Source organism: Pyxicephalus adspersus, chromosome 8 (assembly GCF_032062135.1).
Source record: "Pyxicephalus adspersus chromosome 8, UCB_Pads_2.0, whole genome shotgun sequence".
Classification (NCBI taxonomy): Eukaryota; Metazoa; Chordata; class Amphibia; order Anura; family Pyxicephalidae; genus Pyxicephalus; species Pyxicephalus adspersus.
In genome coordinates this window covers 63614642-63630218 of record NC_092865.1, presented here as the reverse complement: position 1 = coordinate 63630218, position 15577 = coordinate 63614642, and the positions used below count along the sequence as shown (strand labels likewise).

Sequence of the window (15577 nt, the reverse complement as noted above, 5' to 3'; positions counted from 1 at the left end):
GGCACTGGGGGGGAGTGGGGTGTAGGGGGAGAATGTCACACTCCTGGCACTTGGGAGGTCCCAATACTGGCACTGGGGAGGTTAGGGGGAGAAGGTTCCACTCCTAGCATTGGGGGGGGGGTCTCCCTTCTTCCCAGAGGTATAAGACGTCTGGCCACCCTTGAATGCTCCCCCCTCCTCAGTCACCTCTTGCAGGGGCTCCTGGCACTGGGGGGGAGTGGGGTGTAGGGGGTGAATGTCACACTCCTGGCACTGGGGAGGTCCCAATACTGGCACTGGGGAGGTTAGGGGGAGAAGGTTCCACTCCTAGCATTGGGGGGGGTCTCCCTTCTTCCCAGAGGTATAAGACGTCTGGCCACCCTTGAATGCTCCCCCCTCCTCAGTCACCTCTTGCAGGGGCTCAGGAATACCCGCGGGTACGATAGGCCTCTTCACCCCGCGCTGTTCCTTCTCTTTCTCCTTGCCATTATCGGGCTCTCCCTTCTCCGCTTGGGTCATGGCAGCTACCGGGCTCTGATTACGCATGCGTTAAAAACAAAGGCCGACCACGAGCTAACCAAAGAAAATGGATATTTGTCTGAAGGGTAGAAAATGGACAACTCGAAAATAACCCTGGGTGATGAAAATCCCACTGCCTTTTATATACAGCACAACAACATTTAGCTTGGAAGACCAGAACTAACTATTTAACACACAACGATTACACAGAATGATTAAATGTTGTTAATTTTATGAGAATGTGTAAATTTGAAGACGTAAACTATGTACGACATCACTGTAACTAAGGCCGCGTCGCTAGGGACCTCCAGGACACACCCATAGCGACCAATCAGCATCTTCCACCTCCTGTTCGGTGTTTCCGGATTTCCGTAGCGGAGAGGACTGAGTCACCAGCTGAGGAGACACCATGGTGTACATAGCTAACGGTGAGCCATCATGTGTAATACTGACCGTACAGTCTGTATACAGCCTCCCCGTGTTGTGTGAGGCATCATTACATTTCTATCCAGCAGGCCCTTTTTCTGCATAGCCCATGGCTGGGGTATTGTGCAGTCATGTTGTGTTCTATTTACTGCACATTTTATATTTCATTTTTTACTTATTATGTTTATTTATGTATGTGAATTATAGAGTAAGACAAAACTTTCTTCTTACCATCTGTGTCTTGTTGAGATTTTTCCTAACTTCCTGTTGTGGAGACAGAACAGGAAGTCAGAGTAAACCTGTGTAAGGGAAGTCACCTGATGTGGGAACAGGCGTTCTGATTGGAGCCTGTTTTAGTGGCATCCTGCGGGCAGTGGGCACCATGACAACCATTGGGGTTTATATGCCCTGTAAGGGCCACGTCATATATGTAACGGTAATATACCGTAAAATGGAATTGAACATACAATTATACATTTATATGGAGGTATTGTACTACCGTAATATCATCACAACAATGTTTACCAATGTGTTCCCGAAGGTCTGGCGGCCATGTTGAGTAAGGGAAAATTTCCCTTAAGTTGTCAGAACACATTGATCCTGTTTCATTAAAGCTCTCCAAGTCTGGAGAAGATAGACTGTCAGAAAACCTGGAATGGATCTGGTCCAGGACTGAAAACATTTGCCATATAATAGGAAAAGTTTTTTAATAAATCCATACCAGGTTTGCTGGATCACCCAGGTTCTCCAGTCTTGGAGAGCTTTATTAAATTGATGGAGGAGGCTATGGAGCTATGGAGCTATGAACTATGGAGCAGGCTGTATGCATGGGATGGTGGGATGGATTTACATAATTTGTGGCTGTTGAGGAATTTTTTGAAATGGATGTTTTTATTTCACATTAAATCCACAGTCACCCCTTATCATACATTCAAAGGACATGGAAGTCAAACGCAGCAATCACTATTGTGTTCTTTCATCACCTATCGAATCTCTGGAACAGGAAGGTGCTGACTCTTCTCCTCGCTGCCCTGCACTCTGCAAGCTACCATGCGGCCTGGAGGGTGTCACTACTTTATCTGTTCGAAGTAGTGTATGCAATGTTGTCACCTTCATCTCCGCCTGGTGCCGGACTATAAGGAAGCAGCGGCATGCTGACACATCACCAGCCCTGTGCTTTGTGTCATATGTGCAGTCAGCAGAACGTGATTGGCTCCTTGTAATTCTTCCCCCTCTCCCAGTCTGATCTTAGGGGTAACAGGGAACCAGTGTCAAGGTTTAAAGACTTCTCTCTAACATTTATTATTCGTTAATTTATTGTTTTTTTACAGGTTAGAGTTTTTGCAAAAATCATCTTTTTTTCCATCCTTTGCTTCTTTTTCAGGCCAAGTGTTGGATGGCCAGAGGAGATCGCCATGGAGACTTTCCTTTATTACAGATTTGTTCTGGGGCATTACAGATTTTATTGTTCTGTTGTAAGTAACATTTTGTGAATTTGCAAATGTTGGCATGCTAAATTCATTCTACTAAAATAAAACAGAAAATAAGGTCTTCCTGCAATTAACAATAAATATGTTATCCCTGCAGAGTAAGGCTGGGTACACAAGTGCAATAATTCTCTTTAAATGATCCTTTCTGCACGATGCATGAACGAGCGTTGTACATACAGAACTGTTCTGTTCCATGGGGAGGGGCGAAAGATGGAGCGGCACCAAGCTGTGCTCTCTCCCCTTCACTTTCATTATGATCATTCCTTGTCTATAAATCTGACAGGATGGGCAACGAGCGCTGTACACACGCCAGATTCTTTTCCGATATCAGCCCGAATTTTGGACAAGAATCATCTGACGTGTGTAACGAGCTTTAGGGAGAAAAAGACGGTTGAAGATTGTGCAGAATCTGTCGTACATTAAATAGGGATTGCAAATGACAGACTAATACAGACAGTGATACAGGAGGAGAGGACCCTGCCCCGAAGAGCTTACAATCTAGTAGTGTATATGGAAGATGTGGTAATGCATGGAGTTCAAGGATCATTCATGTTATTGCAACACCTATTTGTCCTTCAGTTTTCAGAGCATGATCCGACCTGATATATCAAGAAGAGGCGGTACAAACTCTCTGTCCAGCTCACGTTTTGATGATGGGAGAGGGTAAGACTTCTTATCTTTTTTGTTTACATTTACAGGTTGTAGTTGGTGAAGGAGGAACCGAAATCAGTGGGAAATGAAATATTCCCATAATGTACAATTATGAAAAGCAGACTTGATACTTTGTTTGCCATCTCCAAGCTGTGATATGTCTGCTGCCTTTGTCACTGAGCTCTTCTCACACTCTCCTTCTGACCCAGCGTCCTGTTTCTTTGAGAATTTGGGGATCTCTAGCATGTGCTGCAGGCAGGGTATGTAAAGTTCCCAAACTTAAAGCGGAAGTAAACCCAAAACTAACCCAAAACAAAAAAAAAAAAATCACACTTACCTTCAATCCCACAGAGCAGTCTGTCAGGAGGTTTCTTCCATCGGATCCTGCGTCGTCCTGGTATCCGTCTTCGGCACGGTGCAGAGGGAGCGCCGGGCGCCAACATCTCCTCTCTTCTTTCATGTTTTTCTTCTATGTCACCCGATCTCGCACTGCGCATGCGTGAGATCGGCAATTTTCTTCCCTATCGATGAATGGGCTTCTTCCCAGGCATGTGCAGAAGGAGCAGCCAAGAGCCTCCTGGGAAGGGTGATGTAGGTATCCCAGGAGCCCTTCTGCGCTCCCATTCATTCTTGATCACCTAGGCGATCAAAAATTAGGGGAGCGATGCTGCACCCTTTTTTTTTTTTTGCACTTAAAAAAAATTTTTACTTAATATCCCTCTATGTAAAGTAAAAAATCTGAGTTTAGGTATGCTTTAATAGAAAAAAGCAGAAGAAACACACAATGTCTAAAAAACTATCCCCTTAGCATTTTTGTCCCTCCTTAGTATCACTTGCTTGCACATTTTCAGCTAGGTTCAAACTTTTTCCCTGCATATCCCATACCCTTGTTACAGATGGTTCTTTTTTTTTTTTTGGCCAGTCTGTGCTCTCTATGTCACTAAATGTGCCCATGCAGCTACCCTGCTTATGCACAAACAGTAGGAGCAGCACAGCCGGCTGTGTATCTACTGTGTTCCCAAGGGGGCACATGCATTTTGCTAGAGTTTAATAATACTTCTTTTAGGACTTCTACAAAATCCTAATAAAAAATTCAGTAACTTGTCAGCAAAAGTTGTAGCTAACTGGAACATTTTAGGGTCAGGGAAAATTTTATGTTGGACCTCTGCAAAGAGACCACTGGTCAAGCCAGCCAATATAACAGCTTCAGCCTCCTTTTAACACAACCTTTTTGTCTTGCAGGTAAATGCCTGCACCTAGAAGCAGGCATCTAGAGAAGAGCATGATCCATGCAATGGAGACAAGAAAAAGGCCCCTTTAACTGGTCATGTTTTTCTCTACCTGTGCAGTGCTCTGCACGATTGCAGATTTATGATGTGGTGCTGGGCATTCCTTCTACAGGATCCAGTACAACTGAATCAGCATATGTAAGACTGTAAATGTCTTTTTTTTTTTTTAAGTTCTTATTTGTACGGGAATATCAGAGAAGAATAACAAAGAAGCTACAATTTTTTATTTTGTAATTTTCAAGATGACTGAGAGTTACGGACGTGGTGAGATCCTGACGTGCATTGTTTTTGCAGTAAATGTGATGACAACAAAAATGGTTAAAAATAAAACTGTGATGTAACTTTAGACATCATACGTGCTGATACATATACCAAAACTGCTTAATACCTGCTACTTTTTTTTTTTTTTTATTTGGATCCAGAGACAGACTGATATTGTTAGGCAACATGCAAAGTAGAGTAACTTATAGCAGCCAGGTATAGTGAATGTGGTACTGATTTGAGTTCAGTAAACTAAATTGTGATTTCAGAATGTATTTGAATTTGTACTTTCTGCACAATATCCCTACTTTCATTAGTGAGAGAGTCCGAATGTGATTACTGTATGTGTCTCAGCTTCATATGAGACTGGATTCTGATTTCATGTGTTTTTTTAAATGTGTAAATAAAGTAATATTTGTGACAAGCAAATATGTGAAATAGTATTGTGTTCTTTTATGTTTTTTTTATTGATGGTGTAAAGCTTTCAGTGACCACTAACTGTGCAGTGAAATCAGTGAGTCAGCCTTTTCAGTAAAGAAGAGGAGCCGGTACAACTGTGCAAGAATGAAGGTAATGCTAGAGTTCAGCTTTTAAATGCCCATAATTAGTTTCCTAGTGGATAAAAGAATAGGCACTAAAAGCTATCAGTTCTTGGTGCCAACAAATGACCTAAACTAACATCACTGCAGATGATCGGCCTGTAAATGTCTTTTGAGTTGACCTGATTTATGAAAGCTCTCTCTCCAAGACTTAGAGAAGGTAGACAATCTTGGGTTTTCCAACAAAACTGGAATGGATTCCGTAAAATCATTTGCTTTTACGAGGTGTGAGCCAAAAGTTCCCAGAATTTGTATCATTAAAAATTGTACACTGGCATAATAATTACCTGACTTCATCTCCTTCAAAAAAGCCTCCTACTGCATTGATGCACCAGTCCCTGAGCAGTTTTAATGGTTAGAAGCACCCATGGAAGTCATTTTCTTCAGTGTATCCTGTGCTATCTTCCTAATTTCACCTACCGTCTCAAATCTTTTTTTCCCTTGAGCTTCATCCCTTGTGAGCAATGGGACTGTTGCTTTTAAACCATTCATAGGTTTTATTGTGACCCAAAGCTTTTCCCCCAAAGGTTTGGTGGGTGCAATGCATGCTGCCGGATTTCCCAGTTTGAAATAAAATTCCCAACGTTATTGTCAATAGCAAAACAGCTTGAACATAACTTCACAAAAACACATAATGTAAACAAACAGGGCTTCCCACAGCAACTATAACTTGTAGACTAGTTCCCTAGTGATACTGGAGGTGATATTTAGCAGCGTTACTGCATAGCACGCTCTTTTTAAACGGGATTGTATCTTTCTGGCAAATGTTTTCAATACTGAACTGGATCATTTTCTGGTTTGCTGGATCACCTAGGTTCTTCTATGCTAGTCTATCTTCTCTAGTCCTGAAGAGCTTTGATAAATCAGACTCTCTGTGTCTATCTTCCTATACTGCAATCATTGGGTTTTAGTAGATAAATAGGTGGGGTGTGGGTGAACTGTTGCGTTAGGCTGTAGAACCAGTATACCTGTTAGCTTTGGGGCAATCATGTACTTCCAGTCCCATTTGTGTTACCAAGGCTGCTGTGAATATCTACGGCAAGTTAAAGCAATGACGCCTGCAGTGGCAATACATTGATGGTCATAATACAATACACTGGCAGCTTTAGTTTACTTTAACAGTAGTAATATACAAGAAGGACCTATACAGGTAGTCCCCGGGTTAAGGACATCCGACATGAACTCCTAGATAGGAACGAGGCTTCCCTGCTCGTTTGTGTGCAGGACGGAGGCTTGGAGGGGGACGGTTTGCATAACTTGCAGAAGAAATCCTTTGCTAAACACAGCTGTGTTGTGGGTGACCTTAGCGGGTGAGCTCTTTCTGCAACCTCTTGTAACTCTTTAATGACCAAGACAAACTCTGCAGTTGTTTCTTTCTGCATATCAAAGCACAGCTTGCTCCAGAAGTTAATGAAAATCTAGGCTCCATATATTTTTTTTTGTTGGTGATTAACTTACAGTGAGGATTTTATACAGTAACTGACACCACACTGCCTAATAATATGTTGAGACAACCATCTGTTCTAATTGCATTTAATAAAATAATGTACCTGTTCCAACTTACATACAAATTCAACTTAAGAACACATCTACAGTCCTTATCTTTTATGTAACCCAGGGACTACCTGTAGTAAGATTGTGGCACTCCATAGGCAGCTGGGACTGGGTGGTGATGGCATTACTTGAGCAGCAGTGACAACAACACACCATTTACTGGAGCAATAGCAAAATATGGAAGAGTGTAACAATATAATGTCTATGGCAATGCACAAGAGACTGTGGTACTTGGGTATCACTGACCATATGAAGACTATATGGTTCATTCTGGTCTATAAAAATATGAATAGATTTTTATCCTTCTAGTTTATTACTCCCTGTATATTGGATTTACTTACACACAATTCTTTAGTTGCTTAACAATGTTTGTTGAAGTTTTACAATATGAAATAAGATAAATTCTAAGTAGCATAGACGTATGTTCTTTATGAATTTATGTTGGTGGAAGGTCTTGGTTCTCCAGTATATGGTAAAGCTGGTAGTAGTAACTTCATGTGGACTTGTCCTGAAATGTTGAAAATGTTTCCAAGCAGGTTCTTAGATAAGCAGTAAAAAGTCTTCATCATTGCAGTCCAATTGGAATAAAACCTATAACCATTAGCAGCAGGTAAATAAATAACCACAAGATGACAGTGTTCATAATATATTTATTATAATAGAATTTACATGTGTTTGGTGGAAATACTACCGAAAAATCTTATCGATGGAATCTGGCTATCCAACACAAAACACCAAATCATAGCATGTTTCTAATATTTTAATTTGTTTCATACATTTGCATGTAAATAAAAGTATACCTGGCCTACCTGGTTGAAGCTAGTCTTTCTATTATTTATCTTAATATCTTAAAGTTAAAGCAGCATGCCATAAACTCAGAATTTCCTTACGCTCCACTGCTGGAATTCAATAAACAAATACCCCCTTCTGCAGAGGTTAAATGCTATTTAGATATCTGTGGATGTAAAGAGGACCTTTACTTACATTGTGCAGAGGCTCACAAACAGTCTCTTCCATAAGCCACTTTGTGCTATGGTTGCAAGCACTGACATTAACTCCCACAGTGCAAGTCCATTAGTCCTGCACTGATACTATAGAGGCCCAGGGCCCACTCGGAGCCCAGGGATGAAATAAAATTAAAATGTCTTGTGAATTGGCCTATCCGTGTGCTATTTTACTTTACTAGCTATGAATTAGATTTGGCTGCTGACATTTTTGCTGGCCTAATGCTAGTGACACTTTTCAACCAGGTGGAGTTTGGCTAATATGTATAGTATTGTAAGTTCTATTACCCATGTCAAACAATTTAAAGCGCTCACTTTGCATACTGACAAATGGATATGGACATTTTACCATGGGATTTTTATATAGACTACAATAGGTCCCTGTATACTGTTCACTTACTGATTATTCATATTATGCTATAGATATGTGGAGAGTAATTAGGAAAACATGGTGGTGGCAGTAGAATTGTTTTGGGATTGCTTTACTTTAGCTGGAACTGGGGCTTTAGCCAAAGCGGAGGGGATTATGAACAGTCCCAAATACCAGTCACTTTTGGCCAACAACCTTCAGACATCTGCTAGAAAGCTAAAGAGGAATAGGAATGTCATCTTTCAACATGACAATGACCCCAAGCATACATCCCAATCAACAAAAGAATGGCTTTACCAGATGAAAATTAAAGTTCTGAAAAGTCAGGCCTGAAGCAAGTGAGAAAAGGAACATAGAGGAAGTGCAGCATGGCTGGGCAGACGGAGCAGGCAGTATAGGGTTATTTTATTTGGTTTTGGAAGTTAGAAGAGTTGGGTTAAGGGGGGAGGTGAAGGAGGGGTTAAGGTGTTAAAAAGCCAGGAATAGGAAGTAGCGAGGCTGATAGCCTAGAGAGGGTGCCAAAAGTTTCCCACCCTTTTGTTTTATTTTGGGGTAAGGTTGTTATGTTTCTGTTGGGTTTTGTTCACTGGTGTTTTTAAGAGTGAGCAGTTGAGGTCTTCAAGGGGTAGTGGTCATTGGTGCAGTGTAATGGTGGAATTGGGGACCCATGTTTGGTGTGGAGTCACCATGGTTTGTGAAAATGTTGGTTTGGGATAACATATGGTGGTGGCCTCCAGTATATGAAAGGATGAAATCATTCCTGAGCTGTGAGTTTTGGCGGTTGGGAGCAATCTATATTCAGGTGAAGTGGACCAGCAACCAGTAAGGTTAAATAGCTTTAAACTTTAGTTAATGTAAAAAAGTGTCTTCCAGAATTGTGTAATGTGGTTCAATCCTCCTAGGCTGGAATAGCTGTTCCCAGGTGTCAGAAGTTAGTGGACTCCATGCAACACTGATGTGCAGCAGTTCTCAGTAGCAGTGCTTTTACAACTAAATTTTAGTGTTGTGATTCAATGGAAAACTAAATTTTTTCAACATTTTCAATCTTTCAAATTTTTTACATTCTGTAAAGGAATGATTTGGAATAGAATATGCAGTGTTCCATTGCATATGGAAATAAAAAAATAATATAAGGATTTTAAACTTTACTCACATTTTTAAACACTTTGCTATTATTCTGAACATAATTCATATAAATCTAATTTAAAATTATTATCTATCAGTTATCCCCCCCTAAATGCAATTACTATTTTAGAACTGTGAAATGTGTGTGAAATGTGTACCTCAGATGACACGCACACACATATTCTCAACCTTGCAGTCATCACAACATTGTAAATGTTTTTTGTTTTTTTTGTTTTTTTAAATGGACAATGGATGATTTTGTGTGCTATGTCCATTTTTGGGGAAATATATACATCTTCCAGCAATCTTACGGGGAAGGGGAATAAGCTTAAAACTTCAAAACATTTTTTTTAAATGACAACTAACATTTTTTATTGGAGTCCCACGTAAAAAAAATGGCCATTGTAAATAAAAAAACTTAAGTGAAATGCCCATTTTATGAGTTAAAGCACATATTGCCATGTTTGCCAGGTGTGTTTTCTTGGTCCAGTTCTGATTGCAAAATAAATCGTAAGAAAGAGAATGTCACACACAGGAATAAAATACAAAATACAATTACAAGATATCTGACAGCTAGGTCCATGGTATCATGAAAGGTTTCTATTATAATTTAGTATAATAAAATAGGGGACAGTTATTCCTTTGCCAGTTTTTTTCCTTTTCATGTCCACGTTGGGTAAATTTTCCTGACTTCCAGGAAATGAGGAAAATGTCCCTAAAGTAAAAAAGCCATCAATAATAATTTGTCCAGAAGTTCCCTCACTTTGAATGCAAGTAAACTCTTTTTTATGTCATGAACCTGTGATGGTGCACTATGATGATAACTGTGGATGTGTGGAATCTGAGGTTCAGGTAATACCAGGCCACAGGGTTGATAATTTGCAGCTTGATGAACTCTTTGGAAGGCTCTATCTGTGAGACCCTTTATGTTCTCCCATTTTTATCCTTGGGCATGGTGCATTAATAAACATGTAGCAAAGGTAACCTAGTTTGTCCAAGTGCAAAAATGAGTGGGAGTAATGTAGAATCCTTTATCTGTGTTTTAACTACCATCATCTGAGAAAATGTGGTTAATGTATAACAGAACTTTCATTTCTAATGTGTAGAAAGTTAATACATATTCCTACCCATTGCCCTATAAAGCTCATCAAAACCCAAGCAATAATTAAACTGGTTGACGGCACAGATATGTATGGGGAACCTTACCTTCATTATCACAGTTCTATCCCCATTGTGCTGCCATCTCTTCTCCTTTTCTGGATTCCAATCTTCAGCCATTTTGATTGTCCAGGAGAATGTAACAGGAAGATCCTAGCATTGTACACTGAGTTACAAAACCGTTTAAAAAACAATAACGATCAGGCAGAAGTGTTTTATTATAGAAGGGACATCGCTTGCCGTTCTGCAATATTGTACCTGCTTGATCGCATTTTGGTTTTTAATGGAAATATATATATTTTTTTAACCTGTTTCTCTTTGTACTTTCATTTTACTTTCTCAATTCAACCTTTTTCCTTTTCCATTTTTATTTTATATTTTTATTCTTTTCTTTTACGTCTCTTTCCTAAACACAACTCTTAGAATATTGGTTGCATATCATACATTGGATGTGTTGATATTTTGATCTGCATTTTTCATTTTTTTCTCTGCAACCATTTCTCAAATTCTAATAAATATATCACATTTTTATATATATATTAAAAAAACTACCTTAAATATAGATAAATCCTAATTCATTGCAGCAAATGTGTAAAACTCCCACAACAGGCCCTTATGACTTTCACTGGTGTCAGGCTACAGCTCTGTTTTCTTTACTCTGTTTCCACACAGCTTTGCCAATTACAAACATGAAAATACATTTCTAACCATTGTTAGTTCTTCATGTGCAGTTTCATGTTGCAAAGGCCTATTGGCTGGGTTTATTTTTTGCAAACTAAACAGAAGATTGCGCTATCTTCCCTGCACACTCAGTGTTCCAACACAGCCCCATTTGCCAAGAGCGTGAAATGAAGTGCTATGCTCACTTTAATCGGAAAGCTTTTCCAGCATCCTCAGTTTCATTCAAGGAGAATTTCACTGAACCCATAATTAGATAAGGAGGCTGAATCCTCCGGACTGAGAGCTACCTTTAGAAGTCAAAATTGCAGAGACAGCAGTTTGTGTTAGCTGCTGCTTACAAGACTTGTGATCGTGTTTACAAGCCAATAAGCTGCAAAAGAACAGCAAATGCAGTCTCAGGTTTTTTTTGAATACTTTGGTTTCTTCTTGTGCTTAAATAAGAATTTGTCCTCCCAGGCAATATCTCTTTTTAAGTATTTTTCATCTGATAGTCGAATAACTTCAACCTAGAAGTGTACTGAGAAATATCTTTTGTTTTGCAGATCTTTCTCTTAAAGTGAAGCTAAAGTTACACACAAAGTTACACTCTTAAAGTGAAGCTAAAGTCACATCACAAATGTGAGCAGGCAGAATTCTTTTTGCAAAAGGGACTGATAATGTCTCTTCTGCGATAAAACAAATTCAACTGCCTGTTCACAATCTTTTTCTTTAAAGAACACTACATGTGCATCTCATTGCAGGATGCTGGCAAATACCAGATATCCCAGCCTGGCCACTCAAGATGGCCCAAAGGTTTTCCAACACCAGGAAGAGAGCTGGATGAAAATGACAGGGCCCTTGATAAAGCGAGGACAGTTGTGAAAAATAAAATAAAATTGCAATCAGTTAGGTAGGTTTATTTTATTACTGAAGTTACATTGTTTGTCCCTTCCGCAATAAAGAGCCTGCCTGGTTACATATTTTTTATCTTTAGAGTTGTGTTGCACATTAAAATTGTCCTGTAGCCAAAACCTTGTGTTTTAAAGAGTAAGGAAGGGTTAAAAACAATGTTTTTGCTCAAATCTCAGCCTGGACACAATTTGCAAAGATATGCATGTTCTTCCTGTGTTTGTGTGGGCACTCTGATTTTCTTTGTATTCCCCTGTGGCTCTCCTCTCTCCTTCTGTCTTTACTACTGCAGCGCTAAAGACTGAATGGGAAGTTTGCAGCCTCCTGGGATCCCTACTTCACCTATCCCAGTCTGTGGGCTGCTCCTTCTACTGTAAGCCAAGTGAGATCAAAACTTTTTTTTTTTACGTTTTCCGGTAGTGCCTGATGTTTACTTAAAATTCTACTTTAAGGCTTGTGTAGACTTGCATTTTTTTCATGTTCAGCAATTTCCATTTAAAATGTTACTCAAAAGCATATTTTCTAACAAATGCAATGTTCAAGGAGAAAAGCTGTGTTTGACCTGCTCTTTCTGCAGTTTTTACTGCTCGAAGGGGTCTTTTCCCATCTTAGAAAATAAAAAGTTTCAAATATATAAAAAATAAGTTTAAAGTTCTTTTATCTTTTAAATTAAGAAGTAACTGACCCTAAACTTGTATATTTACCCATTAAAGTGGAAGTAAACTAAAAAAAAATACTTGAAAGGTAAAAAATGATCTACCTATCCTCTAATATTGTGACATGTCATTGTTAGCCAACCTCACTAGCGGGGGCTGAAGAAACTCACATTTACATTTGCAGATTCGTTTATTCCCTCCAGAGGATTCCTGAATCCTGAATTTTATTTAGGTCCCCTTTAAATGACCTTGCGAAGAGGGGTAGTTGGATCTGGCATTTAAATCACATACTATGCCTCGGGTCAAATCAAACCATTCCCTAGACCACTAAATCCTACTAATAGACATAGCTGCAAATTACATTCCCTCAAAGATTCCTCAAATCTCCCAGTTCCATGTGTTTCAATGGCAGTGATTGATTTCTACAAGGTAATGTTTGAGGGAATGTTAGATTCCCTGTTTTATAAATAGAGCCCCGAGAAAAACCATGTCCAGAAATCCAGAAGTCCATTTTGTAGGTTTTGCACATTAAATGTTTGCTGGAAATATATATATATATATAATATGTGTGTATGTGTGTGTGTATTTTACAGCATTTAGGTTTAATTTGGTGCATTAAAAGGTGCATTTGCAAATGCTGATGGGTGCATTTTACTCGGTTCTAAATATAATAGGTGATACTTGTTTAGAATTAGAATCTGAATTTCTAAATGATTCAAAATACACACAAACACATAAAAAGATCCCTTATAAAAATGTTAAAAATATTATTGATAACATTTTTAAAATTATTTGTATCATTTTATCTTTCTAGTTAAACATATTTAAAATACAGGAATATATTTTTAGCTGTCATTTTAAGTCTTACCTTTGTACCATATTTTAGAATCTAGGTCATCTGGTGTTAAAGTGACATGATTACTATAATCCTTCCTATGATTTTAATCATGAAAGTAATGCAATTAATTCAGGCTGTAAGTATTCCTATGAAAGATAAAGGCAAATTTTCTTCTGCTGCATAAGAAGATTATTATTTTTCTAACAGAATATTACCTAGCTATGGATGGTGTTTTCCCAGTCCACACAGCTAGAAATGTTTTAATTGCTTTTGTGAAAGATCAAAAGAATACGCTAAATGTCATTTTTTTTGTTAAATTTATTCAAGCTGTAGGTGATGTTCTATTATTTTACTGAAGTTTGCATGCATTTTGCTGTTGATAAATGTATATAGAGGAGAAATCAGTTTTGGTCATGTCCAGAGCTAAATAATAATCACTGCACACCTTTTGTTGCCTAAAGTACCCCCAATGCTATGCTTTAAACCTAAACTCAACATTTTTACTTTACTTAGAAGGGTAGACAACCCTTCTAAATAAAGGGCGACCAAGACTTAATGGTCAATGGCACAGAGCCTCCTGGGATTCCTATGTGACGCATCCTGGGTGGCTCTGGCTGCTTCTTCTGCCCATGCCCTGAACTCTGGCATACACAGAAGGGGCAGTTTTTCCAATAAGGGGAAAGAGATGCTGATCTCAGGCAAGCGCAGTGTGATCAACTTCCTTTTTTTCCCTTCACAGTGGCTACGTTACCTGATCCCACACCTGTGCAGTGTGGGACCGGATCGCAGGAAGGACCAGCGCCATCGAGGGATCCGCAGCATTAAAGGTAAGTGTAATTTTAATTTTATTTTAGTTCTGCTTTAAAATTGCATATTTCCATGTTTAACTAGTAATTTCCTATCTTAGAATATTATCACTGCATAACTAAGAAAATGATTGTGCATCTCCAGATACAAAAAAAGAAGATTTGCCATTTTCAGGTAGGCTGAATATGCTTGGACTACAGGGGTATGAAAAATGGTCACTAGTGATTGACAAGCCAATTAGCAATTGGCTTTGTCAGGTGATTTCCAGATTGATTTCCTTATCCTGTCACTTTAGTTTGAGAATTATTTAATAAAGTTCTGTAGATTTTTTTGCTTCCCGTGTGTAGTAGGAGGTTCCTGGTAGTTGATTTTTAAATGTTTTTTTACATTTTACCAATGTCCCTAATAAAGGTGTTCAATTAAAACTGTGGTCAGCAACCTTTTTGGACCCACGGACCACTAAATTTACCGGCTCCAGACTAAGCATGCGCAGGAAGTCGGGTGTCACTTAAAAGGGAAGTAACTTCCATCATTGTGATGTCATGATGCCAGAACCCGCTCACTCTCCCATCGCAGGTCTGACTACACGGGGACACAATGCAGAGGGACCCATCATAATCAACTCAAAATTACAAAACATTTTAACCTGAAAAAAGTAGCAAAAAAATATGCAGACTGAGACTATATTTACTTATTCCCCTTTTAAATGAATTAAAAAAAAAATAACACTTCATCAATGTATTTATTTTCACTAATTTTATTGACATTTCTATTGATTTTCCTGTATTGAATGTTAGCAATGACGGGTGCACTTTGTTCTGTAATTTATACTCACGTCAAAGCATTTTCCTGTATTTTAAGGTAGAAAAAAGAAAGTTTCTTTTTAAATCATTTTATTTTGGAGTACAAAGAATATGTGTATTTCTTCTCTGTATTAGTTGTTAGTTAGGCTTTGGATATCCATGATTTTGAAAAATAATTAGCTTCATTGCATATTTCCCAGATGACTGTTCCATTCACATGGGGATAATGTATTTTAATGAACACATTTAAAGAACAGTAAATAAAAAATACACAATTTTGGATTTTAGCATTTTATACATCTTTAAAACATCATTGTGCATTTCTTTTCACATAAATGCTTACATAAATTAATGTTAGCGACTTTATTTAGGGCAACAGTAGCCACAGGTACTTACAGTCTTAAAACAGAAATATAAACTATGGATTTTTGTGAGTTATTGAGTTGAATATACCCAATTGAATACATTAAGAAGGAAGT

General features: G+C 38.6%; 1 protein-coding gene and 1 long non-coding RNA gene across 2 annotated transcripts in view; one reads left to right on the top strand and one right to left on the bottom strand.

Annotated features, from left to right (window-relative positions):
* The window catches only part of ACTR8 (actin related protein 8), a 10330-nt gene extending 9810 nt beyond the window's left edge, over positions 1–520 (bottom strand). The window contains exon 1 of the mRNA XM_072420938.1: positions 388–520. Within this exon, the coding sequence (XP_072277039.1) occupies positions 388–498 (111 nt within the window). The 5' untranslated portion in view covers positions 499–520. The remainder of the gene's footprint in view (positions 1–387) is intronic.
* Positions 521–803: 283 nt separating this feature from the next.
* On the top strand, positions 804–3778 carry LOC140337278 (uncharacterized). The gene is made up of 3 exons (XR_011922011.1): positions 804–926; positions 2309–2399; positions 2994–3778. It is a non-coding gene; the product is annotated as an uncharacterized lncRNA (long non-coding RNA).
* Positions 3779–15577: the final 11799 nt, after the last annotated feature.